This window comes from Melitaea cinxia, chromosome 3 (assembly GCF_905220565.1).
Source record: "Melitaea cinxia chromosome 3, ilMelCinx1.1, whole genome shotgun sequence".
Lineage (NCBI taxonomy): Eukaryota > Metazoa > Arthropoda > Insecta > Lepidoptera > Nymphalidae > Melitaea > Melitaea cinxia.
Window position 1 is genome coordinate 1094089 of NC_059396.1, and position 26618 is coordinate 1120706.

Sequence of the window (26618 nt, forward strand, 5' to 3'; positions counted from 1 at the left end):
GTGCATTGCAAGCATTGCAAGTGCGTTGCCGACCGTTTCCCCTAACCCTTCTCAGTTTTTTTGGTCCAGGACTTTTAGGGTAGTATACTAATCCTAAAATAAATACTAATAATCTCAATAATTATAGAAACAAAGTCATACAAAGATTATATCTGTTGAAAATTATAAATATTTTATATTTCTTTATAGCAGTGTCGTTTAATAATACGTTCCAAAAATATATTATCGTCAGATAAGTGTTGATAAATAACTACAACGTTATTTTTTATCATAATTATATTTTAAATTTAAATGTTCCAGAACCTCGTAGTTTAGTAATAAGTACCTGGGTGACCGAGCTTAACTCGGTATTTTTAGTAAATCATGTGTTTTGGAAATCATATTTAAATACGAATTACATATTGATAAAATATAAATAATATTTTTTGATTTTACCGACATAATAATATAAAATATGAACTGGCTATTTAAATAAAAAATGCGAGTGCAATTAGAAAAAAAAAAGAAAAAATAATAATCGATATGAAAATTTGAGAATTTGAACCGTAGTCTTTTCGGTCGGTCGCGACCGGTCGATTTCCCACTGAGTTATTACAACTTTATTGACAAGTGCGAAATTTACCTCCGTATTCTAACGATATTGTAGCCATTTTTTCATTGCCTAAAAACAGGGATAAAACGACATTTTCTAAAAATGAATCTAAAAATATTCTCGGATAACTTCGTCGTTTATGAACCGATTTTGATAATTCCTTTTTTGTTGGAAAGGAGGTATCCTAAGTGTGGTACTATGATAAAAAAAACAAGGATTTGATGATGGGACTCCAGAGAAATCGAGGGAAACCCTCGAAAATCCGCATAACTTTTTACTGATTTTGATGATTTTTAATTTAATCGAAAGCTGATGTTTATCATAAGGTCACATTTAAATTTCATCGAGATCTGATCACAACTTTTGGGGTGATCTTTGATAATGCGTATTTACTTGACAATTTTTTCGTCTACCTACGTTGTATTACTTGTCGATGTAATTGAAGTCGGTTTTTTTTCATTTGCCAGCAAACACAATTATTTAATATTGTAGATTCAGGTCTTGGTGATATAACCAATAAAAATATGTTTTTTATTTTTTATTAATGCATTATTTATTAAAATTATACATCATAACAATAGTTATTTCTATGTAGGCGATCCTCGTAGTACAAGAGCTTCTCCAGGATTAAGAGTAAGGTTGCCTTCCAGTGGAATGGTATCACTGCAAAAAAAAAAAGAAATTAATTTAATTACTCATAAATAATAATAAATTGTTCACACTCAATATAATACAACAGAAGAATCAAATCATTTTTTAAGTAATTTATAACTAGGTTGACAAACGAGAGTACGGCTCACCCGATGGTAAGCGATTACCGTAGCTCATAGACGCCTGCAACACCAGAAGTATCGCAAGCGCGTTGCCGACCCTATCCCCAATTCCACAGGTGCTCTGGTCACCTTACTCACCAACAGGAACACTTATATAGCTGTGATCTTCTGTAAGGTCGAGGACAAAATGATAAAGTTGTAAATAAAAATAATAGATAGATATTAATTGTATCTGAATTATTATTTTGAGTCGATTTTTATTTGTTTTTCCAAATTTGTAATTGGCATTATTGTGACTACTTTAAAAAGTTCATCATCATCATCATTACAGCCTATACAGTCCACTGCTGGACATAGGCCTCCACAAGTTTACGCCAAAAATAACGTGAACTCATGTGTTTTGCCCATAGTCACCACGCTGGGCAGGCGGGTTGGTGACCGCAGGGCTGGCTTTGTCGCACCGAAGACGCTGCTACTCGTCTTCGGTCTGTGTATTTCAAAGCCCGCAGTTGGATGGTTATCCCGCCACCGGTCGGCTTTTTAAGTTCCAAGGTTAAAAAAAAAGTTGCGAACTAAAATTTATTGCTTAATGATGGGAACCAGTATACGTGCTCAGTGTTGTATCTCCTGCTGGTACTTAAATAAATAAACTGAAAGTAACAGTAGAAAATTAAGATAAAAATGTACTGATAACGATTTATATCAACTCCTTCCGTGCTCGGCAACAGTGGCGTAGTGGGGGGGGGGGGGGGGGGGGGGGGCAAGAAGCTTATAAAGCCCCGGGCGCTATAACAAAGGGGCGCAAATGGTCCGCAAAACAGCAATTGCTGGACTTATTATATGGTTTTTGAATGGAGGGGGGAGGGGGCTAATCTGACTACGTCGTGAGGATATCGCAATCGCGAAAAACTTTTCTCACGAAACAGTCTTAGAATAAAAATTAAAATATATTGAATGCATTTATCAAAATATACCATTCTCCTAAATATAAGTAAATTCCAGAAAATACAGCATTGAAGAAATAAGTTCCTGATATGGTATCTTCGTAATGTATGACATAAAATATTGTCTTATATTGGATGCCCTAGAAATACGTTAAGAATAAACCACGTAGGTATAGATGAAAGGTTTAGTAAGAATTGGGTATTCCCAGACGTAATTTCTGTCTATTTTGTTTTCTATATTTCATTCAAGATTAACTTATTTTATTAAAACAAAGTTCTTTTTTTAAAAAGTAACTGCGGAATTTCTGGCCGATTCTTTCTGTAGAATCTACGTTCGGAATCAGTGCTAGCTTTACGTTTAACTATATTAAATTAATTAAAATTATTTTTTTTAATTTGTAAAATAATAATTCAAAGTGCTTTTGATGATTTGTGAACAAAGTAAAATAAAAAAGTTAAACTTCTATCAACAATGATCACGGCGTTTTGAGCAGTAATGTTTTTTTATCTCACTCTCTCTTATAAAATTTGTATGTTTCTTTCTTTATATGATCACATTTTCGTTTCATCGAGTTTCAAATCACAACAATTCCAAAAAAGTTTTGCTTCATACAAATTTGGAAACAAGTTTATGAGATCAAACAAAAAAATATTCTACCGATTTATTACTAGAGATAAGTAATCATTTCATTACACATATTACGTTGAAATCTTTTACAACAGCAGTAAAATATTGATGTACTTTTTAGCAGTAATTAGATTAAAAACACTGTAATACTTACTCCACATTCCTATTTGAGTGTATGCTTGATATATAGACGGTCAAGGGTTCTCTTAGCAACGATATTGCAGACAGGTCAACTGCGTCTTGTTCCTGACCCACATTAAAGACGAGGGCGTAAGTGTCGTAGGTGCGCAGGTATCTCACGAGCACCAGGGTATTCGCCGTTAGACTTTCGATGTGGTATTCTCCGTGTGATAATGTTGGTTCTTTTCGCAGTTTCGTCAGAGCTTGGTACACCTTTAAAACAGTAATATTTATTATTGCTGGTGCTTAGGCTAGCACTTATGAGTATTTGCAACGCGAGAGGAGTTGTAAGAGGATAACAATCATATCGTGATCAATCTAAAAATAATGGTGTATAATTTAATTTTTAATCCCTGTGTTGTGTTTTAATAACTGTATGTTTAAAATTATATTTGTTCGGGCGCTTACCACGTTTATTGTTTCCTATTAGTCGTACGTCAGACTCCCCGTGATCATGGCGATTAAAACCAAAATTAGGGACCTCAACAAAACAATAAACGTGGTAAACATCCGAACGAATATAAATCTAATGTACAAAATTCTCGTGTCGCGGTGTTTGTAGTTAAACTCCTCCGAAATGGCTTGACCGATTCTCATGAAATTTTGTGTGCAAATTTGTGAATATTGGGTAGGTCTGAGAATCAAACAACATCTATTTTTCATCCCCCTAAATATTAAGGGTAGTCCACCCATATTTTTTTTTTAATTTTTAGCTAAATTATTTATTCTTTATTTTATTATGATTTGGCGTTGAAAAATACATACAACCCTAAATTTTCACCTTTTTCAACCAACCCCTATTTTTTAATAGTGTTTAGCGGCAAGACGTTTGCCGAGTCAGCTAGTTTAAATATGAAAAGCGATCGCGTTAGTTTAAAACAATATACTAGTGTATGTGTTAACTAGGTGTGTATTTGAATTTTTGTTTGTCAACGTAATAGACTAGTTTATTACCATAAAAGTAACATAATTTTTGAACCTTTTTTGGATTCCTTAAAATTCATAAAGTTTTATAAAATACCTTGAAATGACTTCTTTCTGCCTCTCTTTGTGCCTGCAAATTTAGTTCCATGTAATCTAAACCAACTGGTAGCCAAGTGGTTGCGTTTGTTGAAAAACCAGCGCTGGTAGTATTATCCCATTGGTAAGGAGTACGAGCCGGGTCTCTTGAGAACTCTAAGTAGTTATCGGGGTTTCCTTGATTACAAGCAGCCACGTCTACTGTATCTTCCCAACTGACATAACCATCTCTCATACCAATTTCTTCGCCTTGATAAGTTATAGCGACTCCTGGGAGCATCATATTCAAAGAGTTTAAACCATCCATCATATTTGGTCTGAATCTTGAAGGAACTCTATTCTGGTCGTGGTTTCCGAACTTGTAAAAAATATTTTATTTATTACTGTTACGTTATACAGTTGTGAATAGTATTTATGTAATACTTATACTTACGACCCAATTAGCAACTTGTCCTCGAGGCATGTAAGTTAACCAATGTAGGATTATATAGACGAAATCCCGAGCATTCGAATTTGCTGACAAACTAGTGATGAAGTCGAAATTGAATGGGAAATGGGCACCGATTCTGCCTCTTTCGTCGCCGTAGTAGAGCATCGTATTGTATATATTGGCGTATGCTTCTGCTAGCAATATCCTAAAATATAGTCCATTAATGAAAACAAACACACTAAGCTCGGAATGAGTTTTACAGTCTAAGGGTGGAGGAAACATATTTATATGAGTGTACATAAACGTCCGTTTGACCCAAATAAATATTTACTAAAGGATTCATTGAATGAACTACTCAAACCCGATGTTAGATTAATAGTAAATAAAAATAATTCCAAAAACACTTGGGTATGTTAAAAGAAATTGCTTCTAGGAATCAGATTTCCCGATTTAAAAAAAAATAAAGTGGTAAAAATTTTAATCTTACTTGGTGTCAGTTTGGTTTACTTCTGTCCATCTGTCAGAGACTTCTCTCCATTCGTAAACCACATCATAAAGTTCTGGTTGATCTCTAACGTACTCCTGTGTCGTGTAACCAGCTTGATCCGGTCTTACGAACAGGTTTCCGCTCAAAGGCTCATCGGGATATGTGCCATTATGATCATCAGGGTTCGCTTCAAACATATGCGGCAGAGCATCCAACCTGTAGCCGTCTGCTCCCTTCTCATACCAAAATTTCATTATATTAAGCATTTCGTTTCTAACTGCTGGTTCTCTAAAATTAAAGTCAGCTTGTTCTATCGCAAATTGATGCAAGTAATACTGCTGGCGTTCTTCATTCCATTCCCATACGGAACCACCGAATTGACTGATCTGAAAACAAATTACAGAATTTATTTTTGATCTTTTTTTTCTCTTTGAAGACAGTTTGAACAAGCGCAGTAAATACTGGCAGTTTTAAAACTTCCTAAATTGTTCTAGTTACAATTAATTTTAAATTAGTCAGTACACGACAAAATAGAAACTGAAGAAGAAAAGAAACAATGCAAATTTGTCCCTATTTTATAGTTAGACGACTTAAAATAGTGACGATTAAAATGAACCAAGTTTCAAAGATTGTTTTGTTCATTTGAAATTTGTTAGTTGTTATGAGGGACTTGTGTTATATTAATTTGGATGTGTACTTACCCAATTGGAAGGGACTTCTCGGTTAGAAGTATTGGTAACAACAGGGTCGGCCCAAATAAAATAATTCTCGTACCCGGGCTCTCTTGCCACAGATCTCTTGAAATATTCAGATTCAGTACTGGCGTGATTTGGAACAAAATCGAGAATGATTTTGATACCTAAAATATTAGTATATTGAAAAAAAATAATTCAAACACAAATACAAACAAAATCCACTGAAGTTAGTGACTAAAAAATAATATAATATATATAAAAAAAATACGTTATAATTGATTGGACGCTTAGAATTTATAAAAATTATTAGGGTTGAAAATTATACCAAAGACAAAATAAAGGAAATAAGTGAATTATAATTACCAAGACTGTGTGCCTTTTCAACCAATTCTTCAAAGTCCGCCATAGTACCATATTCTCTTTGAATATCATAGAAATCGCTAATATCATACCCGAAGTCTACCATAGGTGAGACGAAGACGGGCGACATCCATATAGCACCCACGCCAGCCTCAACTAAGTGGTCCAGTTTTGATGTGATACCTATGATTATAATAAAAATATTGTAATAGGATGCAAATGCAAACAAATTAATTAGTCTATTTTTTTATTTCGATTGATTGATTCAGCTTGTAAATACTCTGTCTGGCTTAGGCCTCTTTCTTTATTAAGGATAAAAGTCAGAGTTTAATCCACCACGCTGTTCATTGCAAGTTTGCAGATATATTCCCTTCTGTAAGTAACGATTGCTATCAGGTGTGTATGACAAAAAAGACAGAAAGTTGAGCGTGCTCTTCAAGGCAAGGCACTATTTTGTCATTTAAACAATAATTGGTCATTTTTTTATTCTATATTAATATACAAATCAGATGTGAAAAAGCTTGACACTTTTCACCTAAAATGTCTGAGATCTATTATAAAGATCAGATGGCAAGACCATGTGCCAAATACCGAGGTCCTACGACTTTCTGGAATGTGTGGAGTGGAGGCTTTGCTTATCCAGAGACAGCTGAGATGGTGTGGGCATTTCGTTCGCATGAATGACCGCCGTCTACCCAAAGCGGTCTTTTACTCTGAGATGGCAGAGGGTAAACGAAGGCACGGCGGTCAACATCTACGGTATAAGGATGTGCTCAAAAGAAACTTGAATGCTTGTGCTATTAATCCCGAAAGCTGGGAGGAACTCGCATTAAATAGGACATCTTGGCGATCTACTATCAATTATAAAATTAAATCATTTGAAGAAAATCGACTTCTAACTCTCTCTTCTTAACTATACGCCAATTCTTTATCAACTGTTTGTACACTTCCCTCCCGCTTCTCTTTTTCTTCGCTATGTCCTATGCCCAAAGGTTGTCTGGAAGAAATCGCTCTTAGCGATAAGACCGCCTTTGTACATCTTTCTTTTCATGTATCACTTTTTTTGTAATGTTTCTTTGTGGTGTACAATAAAGAGTATTTATTATTATTATTATTATTACTTCTAGCACTTGATTCAAAACGCCATGTTAATAAACAGAGACCTAAACCCTCCTATACTTACACGTTTTTTTGTTATTTAAAATGAGCATCTACAGGCTCTAAATTGCCTATGCCTTGTGTCAAAAATCATGCATTCCTGCGGGCAATTTATTACATAAAACTGCAGATAGACGGTTATGTGACTTCCTAGTCAAGATAGGACGTGGTCCTACGCTGACGGTATTTCTTTATTGCAACTGCATTTATTTTTTATTCGATTACACATACTACTAAAACAGCCTGTATAAGGAGTACTCTGATATAACAACAAAATAAATTTGCAGTGAAATTTATAACGGAAGAAATTAAAATTATTTCGACAGTAATCCTAATAGATTAGTGATTAAATAAGGCGTGATATTATCGAAAGCGCATAAGTCAGATAATAAAAGTATTAATACTTTTTGTTCGTGTGGTAACACGGTGAATGGTGATTCAACTAGAATGTTGATGGATATGATTAGCTTATATGAGTTATACGTTAAACGGGATATTTACATGGTCATTCTTTGTTCCCATATTTGACTGTCCAATGACATGGTCACGAGTCATCGTCACTTATCTGCTTATTGGATAACAATTAAAAAATTATCTTCTTTAGTATGTTAAAGATCCTGCGAAATTTCCTGCTAAGGCTATATGATATATTATATTCGGTAACCACCATTGAAACCAGATTTTTAGCAGGCAACTCTATGTCATCGTATTCATCATATTTTATTGATGTGAGATTTATATATGACACATGTAGGTGAAAGTAAGCTAGTATTAGTATAGATTATTAATAGTAGTTTAATAATTTCTTTTATTGTTTTCTTGAATAATGAAATAACTTTTTGAGATTTTATCGCTTTAATTCCTTTAATAGTACTAGAATTGTAAATAAGCAACGTTCGGCCTGGCGATAATCGGATACCGTATCCTATAGACGTCTGGTACACCAGGAGCATTGCAAGTGCGTTGCCGACCGTACCTCCTAACCCTGCTCGGGACTTTTTGCTCTAGGACTTTTAGGGTAGTATACTAATCCTAAAATAAATACTAATAATCTCAAGAATTATAGAAACAAAGTCATACAAAGATTATATCTGTTGAAAGTTATAAAGATTTTATATTTCTTTATTGTAGTGTCGTTTAATAATACGTTCCAAAAATATATAATCGTCAGATAAGTGTTGATAAATAATTACAACATTATTTTTTATCATATATTTTAAATTTAAATGTTCCAGAACCTTCTCGTAGTTTAGTAATAAGTACCTGGGTGATCGAGCTTAGCTCGGTATTTTTGGTAAATCATGTGCTTTGGAAATCATATTTAAAAACTGAGGTAGGGCACAGCAGGAATTTCCTGCTCAAAATATGGAGCAGCCCGACTGGGGTAGTACCTCGACCTTACAGAAGATCACAGCTAAATAATACTGCTTTCAAGCAGTATTGTGTTCTTGTTGATGAGTAAGGTGACCAGAGCTCCTGGGGGGATTGGGGATTGGGTCGGTAACGCGCTTGCGATGCTTCTGGTGTTGCAGGCATAAGCTACGGTAATCGCTTACCATCAGGTGAGCCGTACGCTTGTTTGCTGACCTAAGTGACATAAAAAAAATACGAATTACATATTGATAAAATAGTAATAATATTTTTTGATTTTACCGACATAATAATATAAAATATGCACTGGCTATTTAAATAAAAAATAGCGAGTGCAATTAGAAAAAAAAAGAAAAATAATATTCGATCTGAAAATTTGAGGACTTGAACCGTGGTCTTTACGGTCGGTCACGACCGGCCGATTTCCCACTAAGTTATTACAACTTTATTGACAAATGCGAAATTTATCTTCGTATTCTAATGATATTGTAGCCATTTTTTCATTGCCTAAAAACAAGGATAAAACGACATTTTCGAAAAATGAATCCTAGCTAGATGGATTTATCTCCCCCGAAACCTCCTATATACTAAATTTTATGAAAATCGTTGGAGCCGTTTCCGAGATTCAGATTAAATCATAATAAAAAAAAAAAAAAAAAATATTTAAAAATAATTAAAAAAAATTGGGTTGGACTACCCTTAACATTTAGGGGGATGAAAAATAGATGTTCAATTCTCAGACCTACCCAATATGCACACAAAATTTCATGAGAATCGGTCAAGCCGTTTCGGAGGAGTTTAACTACAAACACCGCGACACGAGAATATTATATATTAGATAATACGATTTTGGTGAAGTACTACTGTTGGTAGGTTAAACTTTTTTCATTGTAATAATTAAAACCCAAGTTAAATATTTTTAGATAATTAATCTGCAACATTCTGCACTGTCCCTTATGGTGTGCCGTCTGTCCGCCCGTAATATTGATATATTATATCATAAAGTATAAAAAAAATGGCCATTCTCTATCCGCCATATTTAGTGACATCCAGTTAAATTAAATTTTCTTTTCCTTTAACTTTAATGTGAGTCAACTAATAAAAATCCTTTTGCAATTGTTCCGAAATATGGGAAAATAAATTAGGCCATCGGAAACATGGTGAATATCCTGCTCTACGCATAAATAGTCAAAGTAATAGTCGTCACTATGAAATTAAATTAAATGAAACTTAAAAAAAAAATGTTTTCACTTTCAGTTTCTTATTTTAAAAAATTACTTTTGTAAAATTACTGTTTAATGATAATTAATTATTTTTTTAGTAATATGGTAAAGTTAGTAACATAATCATGATTTTATTTAGAGAAAAAATGAGTTGATTTGAATTGGTCGGGATTTAGTTTTTTCTTTGACTCAAAAACGAACACTGCTTAAAGCGTGTATTGTATACAAGTCTAGACGGCGCGGTGCTTAGCGGCAAGCATCATTTATGCCTTTATTTGCACGCTACTTTTTACTCTTACCACCCGGTTCCACAATACATTTGTGTGTTGTGTGTGACTATCTATCTATATTACACACTATTTAATAAATACTATTAATTTAAAAACTTTTCAAAGATTTAATTGCCTTAAAATTAACTTTTTTTTAAATAAAATGTTACGGAAAATTTTACATTTACAATTTTTTATCTACAATATATATAAATATTACTATTTAAGCATTCGTTTGATCATTTGTATTGGCCATACAAATACAGATGTGTTTCGTGGTTACGGCCGTAAAAAATATAGCCACCCCCTCTCTTCCCGTAGGTGTCGTAAGAGGCGACTAATGGATTACACAGTTCCACTATCACCATGGAACTTATAAAGCCGATAGCGGGATAACCATCGACTTTTGGCCTTGAACTACACAGCCCAAAGACGGGCAGCAGCGTTTTCGGCGCGACAAAGCCGGTTCTGCGATCACCAACCCGCCCGACCAGCGTGGTGACTATGGGCAACACACATGAGTTCACGTCATTTTTGGCGCGAACTCGTGGAAGCCTTTGTGCAATAGCGGACTGCCATAGGTTGAAATAATGATGATGATGATACAGATGTTTACCGTTGTCTGGGTGTTTGTGCAGTCCTTGTGGGTCTCCCCACTATGTCTCGGAGAGCATGGTAAGCCGTTGGTACCAGTTGTTATCATGTACACCTGATAGCGATCGTTACTCATAGTAGGGAAAATATATCCGCCAACTCGCACTGGAGCAGCGTGGTGGATTAAGCTCTGATCCTTATCCTAGATGGGGAAAGAGATCTATGCCCAGCAGTGGGATATTACAGGCTGAAGTTGCTATGAATATATTAAGAAACTACCGTAGAAACGGGTTGCATCACGATAACAAGGTCGCCAATACTTAGTGAAAATATATAAACTTATATATCACCCTGCAACTACATAGTAAAAATATTATATTTACCATTGATATCACCGATGCCGTCGCCATCGCTGTCCATGAACGACCTTGGATATATCTGATAAATGATGGTATTCTCCCACCAGTCCAGTGGTCTAAGTTCCGGCGGTGGTAGGGGTCTGGTGGCCAGGACAGCCCATGTTATGCTACCGACCACCGCGCCTACCACAACGATTGCAACAAACGAGATGCCCAATATTTTTAAACATGACGGCATTCTGACTGCCAAATGCTTACTAAATGATATTGTTATATTTAATACCAATACTGCGATTAGTTATTGTGGGGGACAATATTATCAGTCGGCACTATAACAACTAGTAATAAAAAATTGAATGTGTTGTTTTTTATATAACAATTATTGGTATTATTACAAGCATATTTGGTACATTTTAGTCAAAGTAAGTTGAAATTCTTTTATTGTTTTCTAATGTTTTGGCGGCACTAATTGTAATGAAACAACTTTTTCGGATTTTATCGTTTTAATTCCTTTAATAGTACTGATTGAAAATAAGCGTATGTTCTGTCTGAGGATAAGCGTGTAACGTAGCCTGTAGACGTCTGGTACACGGAAGATTGCAAGTGCGTTTCCGACCGTTTCCCCTAATCCTTCTCAGGACTTTTTGGTCCTGGACTTTTAGGACAGTATACGCTTAAGTTTCAGCCTGTAATATCCCTCTACTGGGCATAGGCCTCTTTCCCCATGTAGGAGAAGGATCAGAGCTTAATCCACCACGCTGCTCCTATGCGTTTTGGCGGTTGTTAGCGTAGTATACTTAACCTAAAATAAATACTAATAATCTCAAGAATTATAGAAACAAAGTCATAGAAAAATTATATCTGTTTAAAGTAATAAATATTTTATATTTCTTTATTGTAGTGTCGTTTAATAATAAATTCAATAAAAATTAATAATCATCCGATAAGTGCTGATAAATTATTACCACGCTATTATATATTATAATTTTAATGTAAATAATAATTAATATGCGTGTGTGAGTTAAAGACATGGTGGTGTGCGTAATGTTTTTTTAAATGTATTTTTATGTATTTAATGTATTTTTTATATATAATTTGAACGGCACTCCTTCTCTACATGAAGTATAAGTGTGCAAAATATACTTCTCCATCCGCGCAATTTCCGTATAAAAGGGTACAAAGTTTTTGTTTCACGTATTATTAATATATAGATTAATGTGGCTAGCCAACTCACGCAGTTTTATCCATGTGACATTAGAACAGCTGCGATTATAGGGCTAATATGGAGACATAATTCAGACAGAACAGTCTGCGATAGGCTGAAGTGATGATGAGTGATAAATTTTTCAATCAGTTTTCATTGATACTTTCAACTATCGACTTCTAATAATTATATTATATACAAGTAAATTGTTACATATACAGACCATTGTTTTATTTAAAATAGAAACATTAGATCAGTGCATATAATTTATACATAGCGACCCGCCCCGGCTTCGCACGGTTGCAAAAACTATCAGCGTTCCTCTACTATATTATGCAATACAAACTTTCCATTGGAATCACTATTCACTAAAGAAAACCGCATCAAAATCCGTTGCGTTGTTTTAAAGATCTAACCATACAGACAGCGAGGAACGGCTTTGTTTTATATTACGTAATAATACGTTTCGACCGACGAGTCCCGTGACCATGGTCGCTATATAGTATGTTATAATATTGTGTTATAGATTAGTAAATTGCTTTCGAACTTATCTTTGTGTGCCGCTAGTTATCGAGATCGTTACGTGTGCCGCGTCAAATAAGGATGACCATTCACGTTGAAAGAAGAATAAGGAGAGTAATGCATACTTAATAATTATAAGAACAACTATAATCATTGTAATGTTATGAATATAATTATATGATAAAGTTAAATTTTCTATTCTAACCCAAATTAATAATACAACCTTGTGAAATGAAAAACTAAGACCTATAGGCTTACGTCAACTTGATTCAAACCTTAAATACCACTTACCAAAAACTAACAATAAGTATGGAAAGAGGACTGACGACTATTTAATACCTGAATATGTTAACGAACTGCCTAGAGAACTGCAAGAAATGTATAAGAGTACCACGAAAAACAAATCATGTTTAAAAAAATATTTTTAACAAAAAAAAAAACTGAATTAACTGAGTGACTCTCTGTACCTAGATAAACCCGGGAGGTTTTCGTGGTACTTAAATTGCAAGCTATAACGTATTTGTTATGTATTGCTTAATAAGTTGAAAAAAAAAGTAGTAAGAGATGTCATCGGGCCATTATTTTAATGTTAGCTAGCTGTACTACGCGGTTTCACCCACGTTAATTTAAGGAACAAATAGCCTTATAGTCTTTCTCGGTAAATAGGTTATCAGATACAAAAGAGAGCTGTCCAATTCGAACCAGTAGTTCTTAAAATTAACACGTTCAGACAAACAAACAAACTTGTCTGCTTTATAATATTATTAGTAGAGATGTATAAGATAGATTTGGTCGCAAACATTGTATTTAATAGCGTTTGGCAATTTCATATCTATCAGGTAATCGGGCGACACGGTTTTTCTGCATAAATCCCGATTTCGCGGGAAACCCGGGATAAAAAGTAGCCTATTTATTGTTCCATAACCTCTTCCGTTTTCTAGTAAAAGTTCCATAAAAACTTTTCCATAAAAATAAATTTTAAAATCGTTTTTTTGGGTTTTAGTATCGTGTACGTAAATAACTAAATGCACATGAAAAGACACTGTTGTTTTGAAATCACAGACAGACACTTTCATTTCATTTATATGTATAGATGTAGAGACAATAAAATACTTACTCATAACGTATTATTTTTTATTGAGGTATTAGGGTTGTAGATTATTGATAAAGGAAATATGAAAATAGAATAAATTAATCAATATGTCATCTTCTTGTTGGCAATCACCCTGCTTTATATTACAAGACTTATGGGCTGGCTTCCCATCTTAAGAATGCCTAAATTTTATTTAAATATAATTTCATATGCGTTTTTATACGTATATTTAAAAAACAAATATGTAATATCAGTTGATTTTCAGCTAAAACATTGGCCAAAAATAAACCTTAAGAAAAGACGACCGTGTGCTTGGTGAACATAGGAATCAAGTCATACAGTCGAAACATTTTATTTAACTGTACATACAATAATATACCTGATTTATTAAAACAATTTTGAACTACAGAAAATTTTAATGTATTTATTAAAAGGAACAACGGCAGTCTGAAACCGCGACGCGTTTGATGTCGAAGCCAGCGGCTTTACGAACATTATAAACACTTTCAAACTAAACTATGCGAACTACGAGTATATATGTGTAAACTTTGACATTGGACTAGCTTTGAGAAGAGCGAACCTTTACGTAAATGGTTTAAATTTGTATAATGTTTATTATTTTCATGTCTATAGCATAATGTGTTGGGAATTTTGAAATTCAAGCTCTTTGGGTTTGCTTTGTGAATATTTTAACTTTTAAAATGTTTACAAATAAACTCCATAGCTTATTAAAAATTTTAATACAGACAAAACGTCAAATCTAATTTTTGTCCTTATGGTCGTGAGTGTAATCCCTGTCGTGTCACAGATGTATAGGTATTATTCACGGATTTTGATGCGGTTTTCTTTGGTAAATAGGGGTATTCCGGAGAAAGTTTTATATGTATAATACATGCATAATATAGTAGAGGAACACTGATAGTTTTAGAGGTTTCTAATGTGATGTCGTAAATAAACACATATTTTTCAGCTTACATTTCAAATATTTATTTTACATTTAGAATCAGTATTGCACCCATGCGAAGCCGGGGCGGGTCGCTAGTATGTAACAAAGGTTGTTTTCGAGATTTAGATGTTTCTCTTGCATTTCTGGATCAGATGAAATTCAAATGAATTGATGTCGTTATTAAGCTTGCATAAAAAAACGAGTTTAATAATTAATTAATTTTTTTAATGCTTATAAACTATGTCATAAGTATCTTGAAGTAATATTTACATTAATTAATATTAAATTTGTTTGTATGATTTTTTCTTAACAATTGTTGAAAGTAGTTTGATAAATAAACGAATTCTTCATCTCGTTGTTGATTTCATGAAACGGGTTCAGTTTTTAGCACGAGCGCTTCTCCAGGTGCCAAAGTCAGCTGGTCGTCTTCGATCGTAGTGCTAGAATTATTTGTTATTGATATAATCGTAGAATATAATAAAGTCCTTCAGAAATCATTAAGATGGCAGTAAAAGATTGACAGTTACGACACAAGAGCATTACGTCAACAAATTGGAGATATTTAATTAGTGAATTATTTTGTATAGCAGGTGAGTATGCTTTTCATCTGATACACAGTCTTACTTTTAGAGTTTTCATGTCAAACTATACCACTATTTAAAAAAAATGCAATAGATCAACTAAAATCGCGAGTAAAAATAGGCATTTTACTTATGGATAAGGCGATTGAGGGGATTCAAGGTCACGGAATGTAAATATGTATTGTGGCTACCAGGAATGCATAAAAAGTTGAGGTTGTTTTCAACTTACCCCGCGTTTCTTGAAGAATGGACGCTGGAAATATAAACCGTTGCTGGTAGTTTGAGATGCTGAACTCTGCTGAGGTAGACGGTGTCAGTGGTGTTGGCTACGTTGAATAATAGAACGATGGTGTCGAAGGTCCTCAGGTACCGCACCAAGTATAGAGATCGGTCTGATAAAGTTCTAATCGCATATTCACCGTGCGACAGTGTTTCCTCTTTGCGTAAAGCTGTTAGAGCTTGGTATACCTGAAAAAAAAAACATAATGTAATAAAATAATAAATGGCTTCATGGAAGAAAAGCGCCACGTCCAACAAATGCAGCTCAAGCTGAATGAGAGCATTTTCGGCGATAAGTATTTTATCTTCCATTTGGTTACTTTTAAGCCAAGGTGAAATGTTCTTAATCGTTTGTTATTTTTCTTTTTTTTTATGTTTTTGCAATACTTTTGCAGCTTTGTAAAAGTAAACCAATATTTGTCAGTATATAGAATTTTATCCATTTTTAATACTTGTTTTAATAAGTAACAAAGAAATGAAAACATAAAAATAAAAGTTCTGGACTTTTTTCTAACTATACCTTGAAATGGCTACGTGGAGCGAGTTTCTGGCTAGCGAGATTATTTTCAGGATAATCTTCAGCCACCGGCAGCCATGTTCTATTCGCAGTAGAGAAGCCAGCGTTTGTAGAATCGTTCCAATGGAATGGTGTCCTAGCTGGATCTCTTGAATACAGGAGGTAGGTTTCGTTGTCACCACGGTTTAGGGCTTCCACGTCGACAGTGTCTTCCCAGCTGACGTAACCATCTCTCATACCTATCTCCTCTCCTTGATACGTGACAGCGACTCCAGGGAGAAGCATGTTCAAGGAGTTTAGACCGTCAACCATATTCTCACGGAACCTGGTCGGCATTCGGTTATTGTCGTGGTTGCCGAACTGAAATTAAAAGAGGTATCTTTGTAACTTATGGAAAACATTAACTATATATACCATTCTCAGGACTACTGATTCGTATTGATAAACTATTTTTGTTCCATACTCCATTTACTGCGGGAGGCTACATAATTTCACATTTTTTAATGGTTTTGTGTTTTTGATGCTATCGATTTTTATGTTGTCTGATATTACTGGGATTTGACATTTTTACCTTATTTCTTTTGTATTTACTATTTATTATTTTCTAATGTCCACGCCAATTTCACTCATTATAATGAAACAAATTTTTCGGAGTTTATCGGTTTTTTCTTAACACGGAGGACTCCAAACGTCAGTTCTCTCGTGACCACGGTTGCAGTAAAGTATTCGAAATGTAAAAAAACCTAATCGCAGCCTATCGCAGTCAACTGTTAGACATAGGCCTCTACAAGTTCGCGCCAAAACTGCCGTGAACTCATGTGTTTTGCCCATAGTCACCACGCTAAGCAGGCGCCCGCCTGTGACCGCAGTAGTGACCGCAGGGCCTAAACACCTAATAAACCGCGGTAAATTCCGAAAAAGTTGTTTTATTTACTATGTATTTATCTTTTGTTGTTAAAACTGTCTGCGATTCGTGTGGTGTCCTAAATAAACGTGTTCCTTTCTATTTCTATAATATTGTAGGTTGTTTCGTCAAATGAAAGCGAGTGAAACCGCGTGGTACAGCTAGTAAAAGTATATTTGTTTTACTCAAAATGTCGTAATAGCTACAGTAGTTCTAATCGTTATCTACGTAAAATATCACCCCAAAAATGTCGTATTCGAGTCATTATTATTATTTTTTCATAAGATTAATGGTTATTTCTGATCAATATGATAAATAGTACTATTTTTGGAGACATTGAAATTCACTTAGTTTTTATTACAGTCACTAAACCTCTGTGAAATATAATATATTATACGAAGCCATATTTTTTAAAGATGACGAGGTACGAGTTTTTTTGTTTGTTTGAATGTCTTCGGGTACTACTGGTTTGAATTAAAAAAAATATTACTGTATTATTTATTATATTATACATTTTCTTTACGCGGGGAAAATCCATCATGGATACCCTCCAGAGCGGGGGCGCCAGAGGGTTATGTCAGACTCCTACTGACTAAAAAAACCACCACGTGTGAGCAGTCGCCCGCCTGGGTGGGGCGAGATGGGGTCGCGCTAGTAATCGCCACCTATTTATTATATTTAGTTATATGCAGCTTGGGGAATGCCATATATATAATGATATATGTATATGCCTCAGCAAATTAAGTCATATAGTGTGTTGTGAACTACGAATAATGTACGGAACAAGTCCTTCAATACTAATAATCATAATTTACAGATGTACACTAAAAATATAAATATAAACAATAATACGCAAAGGTTATTACTTGACACAATTTGTAGGTTTAAAGAATTTATTCTCAAAAAGAAAATTCACTTACATGAGAACAACATAATAAATGTATAATAAAAATATTCGCCTTATAAGTAGGTACTTAGTTAACGGATTATAGTATAAATAAGTCGTTTTATATTTGTTATTAATCACTATAAAAGTGGGTATTCTCTAAAATATACTTAGATAGTTGAGACTTAAATCCATTAACTGAGCTTATATTTTTTATATAAGAAGGTAATTTGTTATAAAGTTGTGCTCCATCGAAAGTAATATTTTTTTTTGCAAATTTGGTTCTTACTTTTGGAAGAACTAGTAAGCTTGGTCTACGGGTGCTACGTTTACTGCTTTGTTTTATAAATATCAAATTAGAATGCATGGATTTACTAATAATTTTTCTTACAAAAATACAAGAATTATACACATAAAGTTGTCGTAGGTTCATAATATTCGTTTCTTTATAAAGTGTAGTTGTTGGTGTCAAAGGCGGATATCGAAAAAGTATTTTAATTATTTTATTTTGTTTTCTTTGAAGTTTTTGTAGTTTTGTTTTGCCAGTGTTACCCCATATTTCTATTAAATACAATAAATGCGATTTTACTAAAGAATTGTAGATGTTATATTTTATTTTCTTAGGTATACATTTTGAAACATTTATAAGTGACCCAATTAAAGAAGAAAGTTTTTTATTTATGTAGTCTATTTGATATTTGTTATGCACTTAAATAACATTATAGCATGGAATACAATTCTTACCACCCAGTTAGGAATGGCCCCGTATGGCATGTAAGTCAGCCATTTAAGGACGGTATAGACGATATCTCTGGCGGTAGACTCAGCCGAGAGGTCCGTTATAAAGTCGAAATTGAATGGGAAATGGGCGCCAATTTTCCCTTCATTGTTACCGTAGTACAGCATGGTCATGGAAATGTTAGCATAACCCTCCGAGAAAAGTACTCTGGAACAAATGCGATTACATTAAGAGTTAGCTGTTCCAGTTATCATGGGCACCTAGTAGTATATTGAGTAGTAGATAATCCCCAAACTGCGACGGATTAACCTTCGACCCTTCTCCCGCATAGAGAAAACAATACCCAGAACTATTACAAACTGAATCAATCAAGGACAAAATAGACATTTTGGTAAATAGTGAACATAAAATGGGTGCTTAGGCTAAAACTACGTATGGTACATACATGTTTTTTTGAAATTTCTTGGACTTAAGAGTATTCTGACTGATGTTGTAGTTTCTCGACCGACTCTATCCCCAAATATATACTTAGCTTTTAAATATATGGTATATACTTCAAACTTTTGTAGAAGATGAGTAGAAATATTCTCAAATCCTATTCTGCCTGTCTTTTATAAGCCTAGGGTACAATTTGTAATACAAACAGATAAAATTGAATTGCTTTTGAATTTGTATGATTGGCGCGGATAAGCTCTTACGTGATGCCTCTTGTGCGCTACAGCTTAGCGGTGTGTCTGTATTCACTGTATATTCGAATAAAATATTTCGATCTCCGGGGATTCGCACTGAAATAGTTCGAGCACTTTGGTAATAGGAGACCTGTACTCACGAGCTGTCTATCCATTTTGAGATACAATTTTTAGTAAACGTTAAATGAAAGTGTAAGATAGGTCGCTAGTCGATTTTCTAACCCATATGTTTTTGTATCATTAAAATGAGTATAGTGGAAAAGGTCTTTTTTATTTTTTCTAAAAGTCTTCGAACGCAGTTTTGAATTATTTTTGTATCTTTATAACTATATAAGTCCGATTAAAGGTAATTGTCCGATTAAAGGTAATTAAAGGGCAAAGCACATGAGTTCACGTTATTTTTGGCTTAAACTTGTGGAGGCCTATGTCCAGCAGTGGACTGTATAGGCTGTAATAATGAAAGATAATTGTCATGATAAATCATAATAAACTCAGTTTTAATTAAGGTCTTAGAAAGCACAGTTGTAAAAATAATCTATCTCATCAAAAACATAAATGTGAAAGGAGAGCTAAAGTCAGTACTGAATAATGCATCGTTCTTACTGGTAAAAAACTTACGTCGATAATAAAACGAATACTTTATGTAGTATAAATGGTATAAGCAATTAAGAGCGCTTGGATGTTGTGAAATATAATAAAAAAATGCGTCGTTGTCAATTTTACCGTCAAAAGAATTGAGATCTAAATAGTTTGGAGATCATTCAGGATGTAATTCTAGCCCAAGATTTGTCTCGGCAATTTTTTACGTATAGGCTAAATTACATTTGCAAGTTGATGTATTTCGTGCTTGAACTGGACTCATACAATTAGATAGAAACATTTAGTTTTGATGAGGACTGTGAAAAACCGGAAAGTTTGGCGCAAACTTGGGAGGCTCTTGTCCAGCAGTGGACGCCGATAACCTTATAATAAGTAGCGACAAAAAATAAACAAGTAATTCGTATCTTGTTTTAACTTTTGATACACTTTGTAGTTACTGAATTTGTACGAATAAATAATTCAATAGTTGTCAAAACTAGTACTCTAACTATAGATATCAAGTCACTTTTGTATCTAAAATTAATATAAACAGCCACAAACTAAACTTATTATTGTATGATTTATTATATGATGGTTTCAACTTTTTATACTTGGAAAGTTTTCGAGAACCCTGGCCCCACTGAAGAGTGTCTGAGTTATAAGATCCTTATTAAAACTTTTGTCATTGACTGTTTTATCTTCACAGCAAACTTCCTCATATATAAGTCTCTTAACGACTTACCGAGTATCGCCGCTGGTATTTCTAATGTATTGATCCACGTATTCCCTCCATTCATATACAACGTCGTACAATTCGATAAGGTCTTTTGTGTATAGCGGTATTGTGTATCCGAGTTGGTGTGGTTCGTACTGTGGAAGTCCACTTAAAGGATCATCAGGATATCTGCCGCCATGATCTGCTGGATCTGCTTCCATTAAATAGGGAAGAGCGTCGACTCTAAATCCGTCAGCACCTTTGTCGAACCAGAATTTCATAATATTGATCATCTCCTGTCTTACGGCTGGGTTTCTGAAATTGAAGTCTACTTGCTGAACAGCGAACTGATGGAGGTAGTATTGCTGACGTTCTTCTCTCCATTCCCACGTTGAACCACCGAATTGACTTACCTAGAATCGATATCGATACGTAACAAAGCAACTATGTTTCCAGGTAACAATTTTCTTAAAATATATTTTTTTTTCAATTATTACAGAGATACAAATATAACTCAAGTATTACAATTAATTTTTTTAGGTAAATTGCTATATTGTTAGTTTTCTAGGATAAAATGTCTTCACTTCAGCCTATCGCAGTCCACTGCTGGACATAGGCCTCCAAGTGTTCGCACCAAAATGACGTGAATTCACGTGCTTTGCCCATAAACACCACGCTGGGCAGGCAGGCTGGTGACCGCAGAACTAGCACTGAAGACGCTGCTGACCGTCTTCGGCTAGATAAAATGTCTAGTCTGTACATTTTGTGGTTCACCCAATTGCATTCGTATAAACTTGTCATAGCTTTAAAAATAACAATAATTTTACCCAATTTGATGGTGGTAGACGATTGGTTGCATTATTAGGATCTGGCTGAGCGTCAGCCCAAACGAAGAAATCTTCAAAACCTGGCTCCCTTGCCAATGATTTTTGGAAATATTCCGATTCATTACTTGCATGGTTTGGAACGAAATCCAGTAAGACCTTAATACCTGTAAACACGCTTGATTTTTTAAGTTGGCTTTCACAGGTGCTTTCTTAATCTCTAGTTAGAGAATATTTTACTAATGTTTTAAAGGCAACATTGTATGAGCATAGATTGACTCGTGGATTGAAAGATTTTTGTAACGCTTTCACGTAATATATGGAAATGGATTTGAGTTTATTTCGATAAAATTGCATTGTTCAACTGTATTATGGTATTAGTTTTTACGAATTATCTTATAATATTTATCACCAGCTTAACGAACAAATTTTACAGAGAAGAGTTAATTAAGTAAAACAATTACTTTGGAACGTTTAACATTATATTACTGAACAACGCTTTAGCCTGTAATATCCCACTACTGGGCATAAGCCTCTTTCCCCATGTGGGAGAAGGATCAGAGCTTAATCCACCACGCTGCTCCAATGCGGATTGGCGAATATATTCCCTACTATGAGTAACGATCGCTATCAGGTGTACATGATAACAATCGGGACCGACGGCTTAACGTGCTCTCCGAGGCACGGTGGGGAGACCCACAAGGACTGCACAAGCACACAGATCACGGCAAACACCTGTATGGCCAATACAAACGTTTTTCATGTGCGGGGATCAAACCCGCAACTGCCAGTGTAACAGGTACAATCCATGGCTGTGACCGTTGCGCCAACGCGCCGCAAAGGTCACAGCCATGTGTAGGTAACAAGTGTAGGATCAACTATCCTGTCTAATGCATATTAATATATTATTATCTCAAACTCCATCGAAATTGTAAATTATTTTATACTCAGTGACATTATTAATTAAAAATATACATATCAAAGATTTTTCGTAAACATTTTGATAATTTAATTTACTAAAACATTTTTATCGTAAATTAATTTTATTACGAAAACCTGATGAATCGTATTTAATGTCAGATCCGATATAAGATTATTTCTACTAGATATTAAGCGCTGTATTTCTTAGATATTTAAATAAAAACATAACTTTTATCTTTTAGAGTAGCTTTATCTGATCTTGTAACTTTATCTATAACCCCCGCAAAGTCCCCAAAATTACTTTATTTTTGCTTCGTCATTAACATACAATTCGCAATACCGCTGAATAATAATGAGTGTAGTTAGCTGTGCCACGCGGTTTCAGCTACATAATTCCCGATCCCGGGGGAATATCGGGATAAAAGGTAGCTCGTGTTATTCTAGATGTTCACCTATCTAGGTTATATATGTATACGTAACAAACATACATACATACATAGTTACATACACACATGCATGCATACATACGTAAATACACACATACATGAATACATACACCGATCCTCATAAACTATGACGTTTATAATATTAGTAGGACATCGTCACTACTGGCAATTTAGCATATAGCTCGTATTCATAACACTTCTGATCGATTAAGTAATTTCTCATCATAAGAGGCGATTAAGGGACAAAACAGTTCCACTACCACCTTAGAACTTAAAAAGCTAACCGATAGCGGGATAGTCATCCAACTGCTGCCTCTGAAATACAGAGGCCGAAGACGGGCAGCAGCGTCTTCGATGCGACAAAAGCCTGTCCTGCGGTCACCAACCCGCTTGCCCAGTGCCAAGTTTACGCCGTTTTTGACGTGAACTTCGGGAGGCCTATGTCCAGCAGTGGACTGCGATAGGCTAAAGTGAGTAAGTAATTTCTCATACTGATATTTATATTGTCAAACCTAATTCATGAGCCTTAGCAAGGAGTTCTTCAAAATCCTGCATAGTTCCATACTCGTAATGGATGTCGTAAAAGTTGCTGATGTCATATCCAAAATCCACCATCGGCGACTCGAAGATCGGTGACATCCATATTGCATCGACGCCAGCGTCCACGAAGTGCTCCAGCTCCTGCGTGATTCCTGTTAGATTTAATCATTACCCGCTATATTATACATGTTTACTTTGTTATGAGTGAAGTTACCAACTATTCAGACTCAACAACATTTTATGTACAATTATCTCAACCATTTGATGTAATAAGCATGAGGTAAATAAGAAATTATGGAAAGGCTTTAGATTAAGAACCGTCGAATTATCGAAGCTCAAAATTTGACCGTTTATCGGCATAATTTCGTTAAAAAAAAAAAAAATAGTAATAATAACCCTAACCTATCGAAGTGCCAAATTAGACTGTTTATTGACATAATTTGGTTAAAAAAAAATAACCCTACCCTATCTAACTTCAAAATGCGGTTCTTAATCTAAAGCCTAACCGAAATTAAAAATACAATTAACAGACGTAGTCAGTTATACATCAAACATATTTTACGTACTAACCTCGTGGTAATATATAATATACATCGTAATTTTTCGATCAAAAAGTCGTTAACATAAGCGGTAATAAATCATTATAGAAAAATTACTTGTATCCTTACATAAACGCAATTTTTTTTTTTTTAAATATGTAGGCTAGCGCTTGACTGCGATCTCACCTGATGGCAAGTGAAGATGCAGCCTAAGATGTTGTGCGCTTACCTACCTTCACTCTTGATTTAAAGATACCCAAGTTAGTGGGAAAAACGGAAGCCGAGAAGGCCATTCCAAATTCAATGCAAGGCAATTCGCTTGTTCGGCTCTAAATACAGGAAATTCTTAAAGCATTCCTGTTAGCGCCAAATATTCCCAATGATTCGCTTCAGCCTGTAATATCCCACTACTGGGCATAGGCCTCTTTCCCCATGTAGGAAAAGAATAAGAGCTTAATCCACCACGCTGCTCCAATGCGGGTTGGCAGATATACTCCCTAGTATGAGTAACGATCGCTATCAGGTGTATATGATAACAACCGGGACCGACAGCTTAACGTGCTCTCCGAGGCACGGTCAGATCCACAAGAAAGGCCTCGGAACCGGAACGAAATATTTGCACAAATACATCCCGAGAGGCGATTTAGAGCGAGTGATACATAAGAGTATGAAAGTCACAGTTATTTATGAAAAAATATATAAGTTACCTTTCAAATCCCCAATGCCATCTCCATCGCTATCCTTGAATGAGCGCGGATAGATCTGGTACAGGACGCAGTGCTGCCACCAGTCTAGTGGAATTAGTTCTGGTGGTGGAGGAGAAGAACTATTATTCCTTATCAACGCCCATATCAGAACACCTGAAAATAAAATACTAATATTAACAATGGCACAATATTTTAATGTTAGATCAAAACATTTATTTTATTACATAGTGACATCATGACATGACTAAAAAGGACACACAGGCAAACATACATTCTTATAGATATAAGATTAAATTTGAAAATATAATCAAATTGATCATAAATAAAATAGATAGCACTCTATCTATCATTATCTGACGTGGTAATCCTAGGATTACAAAGTAAAATTGATATATCAATATGGGATATATTTAGGTATTTTTCCGTCAAATTATGGATCTACCTACGTGACCTTAATCTGATAACTCTTAGACAAACAAACCACATGAAGACATGTTTATTTCTAAAATATATAAAGATGAGAACTGTAAGTAGGTCAAGAAAGTATATAATTTTATGTATGTATCAAGATCGGCCTCCTATATATCAAGATGACAAAGTAAGATGACAACTCTGCACTTTTCTGATATCATTTTCAGCAAAAGTCTTAGAGTCTTAGGGTTTTAGGCGATATTTACCGCAGCGCAGCACAGTGTAGCCTTAATTCAGTTAAGTATAATTAAAGAGCTGCGCGCGTTGCGTTGAAAAATATGGAATTTTTAATCAATACGTTTTGAGTGCTACGCCGATAGTACGTTTCACTTCAATATGCTGCGTGTCAGCGTACCTCATCATCAATTACTATGATTACCTTTTTAATACTACAATCTGTATCTGGCTGTTTCTTCGCGCCATCGCCCATTTCAATTTTTTTTTTTTCTAAGCGACGTCGGAGTTTGAATAAAATATACACTCTTACGAGTATGCAACCCTGGTACTTGGTGCGTTTGTTCTTAATTAATATGCTCTAATTGCGTCATTACGTTATGTTTTATAGCCTATACTCTTCTCTGAAAGCCTTTATAACCGAAACAATTTTTTAATGACATAGCTTTTATTTAAATAAAATTTTACTCATCAACTTAAATTTTTTTACTATTGTCACGAAAAAATTAATTAATATAAGTATATTACAATTTAGTAACCACTTACTTTGACACAATTACGTATGACTTTTGGAAATTTTTTGCATATTGTCTACATATTAAAAAATAAAAAACAACAACATACATGATATTTTTAATTTCACACACACAAACATGTACACTTTTTAAATTCATAATAAATCTATTTTTACACGTGGTTTAACACGAAAGCGTTTTATTTCTGGATCGCTAAAATAATACACTCGTAAATATTGTCAAACAAACAATAATTACAACAATGTTGTTATAGTGTGTGTTTCATACCTGTGAGTGTTCCGATCACAGCACCAACTAAAGCTGTGACACTCAACGCTTTGCACGAAGGCATCGTGACTGACTCGAATACACACTTGCGTCCGATGTTATAAAGATTGTCACATATCTAAATTAATTTTATCAAATCCTCTGTTTCTTATTTAAGCTTTTCTGTGAGATTACGTCAGTTTTTTATTTCGACCGTGAATGAAATTAAAGTTATAATTAAAAACATGTGTGGGTTTTATGACATTGTATTTTATACTAGACTAGCGACCGCACGGGTGCAATGCTTATACTAAATATACTACAGAATATCTTTATTTATAGTGTGAAGCTAACTTATAGCATGGTTATTAACATAATAACAACAACATTCAAATATGCGTCGTTAGATTACACGTTGTTACAGAATGCCTTGAAGAAATAAAGGTTAACTGCTCGTTCCCCGTAGGTGATAGCCTA

General features: G+C 34.5%; 2 protein-coding genes across 2 annotated transcripts; both read right to left on the reverse strand.

Moving 5' to 3' along the window:
- Nucleotides 1–1119: 1119 nt before the first annotated feature.
- LOC123668797 (maltase A1-like) lies at nucleotides 1120–11321 on the reverse strand. The gene is made up of 8 exons (XM_045602493.1): nucleotides 11108–11321; nucleotides 6113–6292; nucleotides 5756–5913; nucleotides 5055–5440; nucleotides 4571–4772; nucleotides 4139–4495; nucleotides 3092–3330; nucleotides 1120–1255 (listed from the first exon to the last, which is right to left on the reverse strand). The coding sequence occupies exons 1-8, from the start codon at nucleotides 11319–11321 to the stop codon at nucleotides 1180–1182; spliced, it is 1812 nt and encodes a 603-aa protein (XP_045458449.1). The 3' UTR covers nucleotides 1120–1179.
- Nucleotides 11322–15047: 3726 nt separating this feature from the next.
- LOC123668807 (maltase 1-like) lies at nucleotides 15048–26226 on the reverse strand. Its single transcript, XM_045602502.1, has 9 exons — nucleotides 26163–26226; nucleotides 24715–24867; nucleotides 23441–23620; nucleotides 21565–21728; nucleotides 20765–21150; nucleotides 18760–18961; nucleotides 16229–16585; nucleotides 15760–15897; nucleotides 15048–15266 (listed from the first exon to the last, which is right to left on the reverse strand). The coding sequence occupies exons 1-9, from the start codon at nucleotides 26224–26226 to the stop codon at nucleotides 15213–15215; spliced, it is 1698 nt and encodes a 565-aa protein (XP_045458458.1). The 3' UTR covers nucleotides 15048–15212.
- Between the last annotated feature and the right edge of the window lie 392 nt (nucleotides 26227–26618).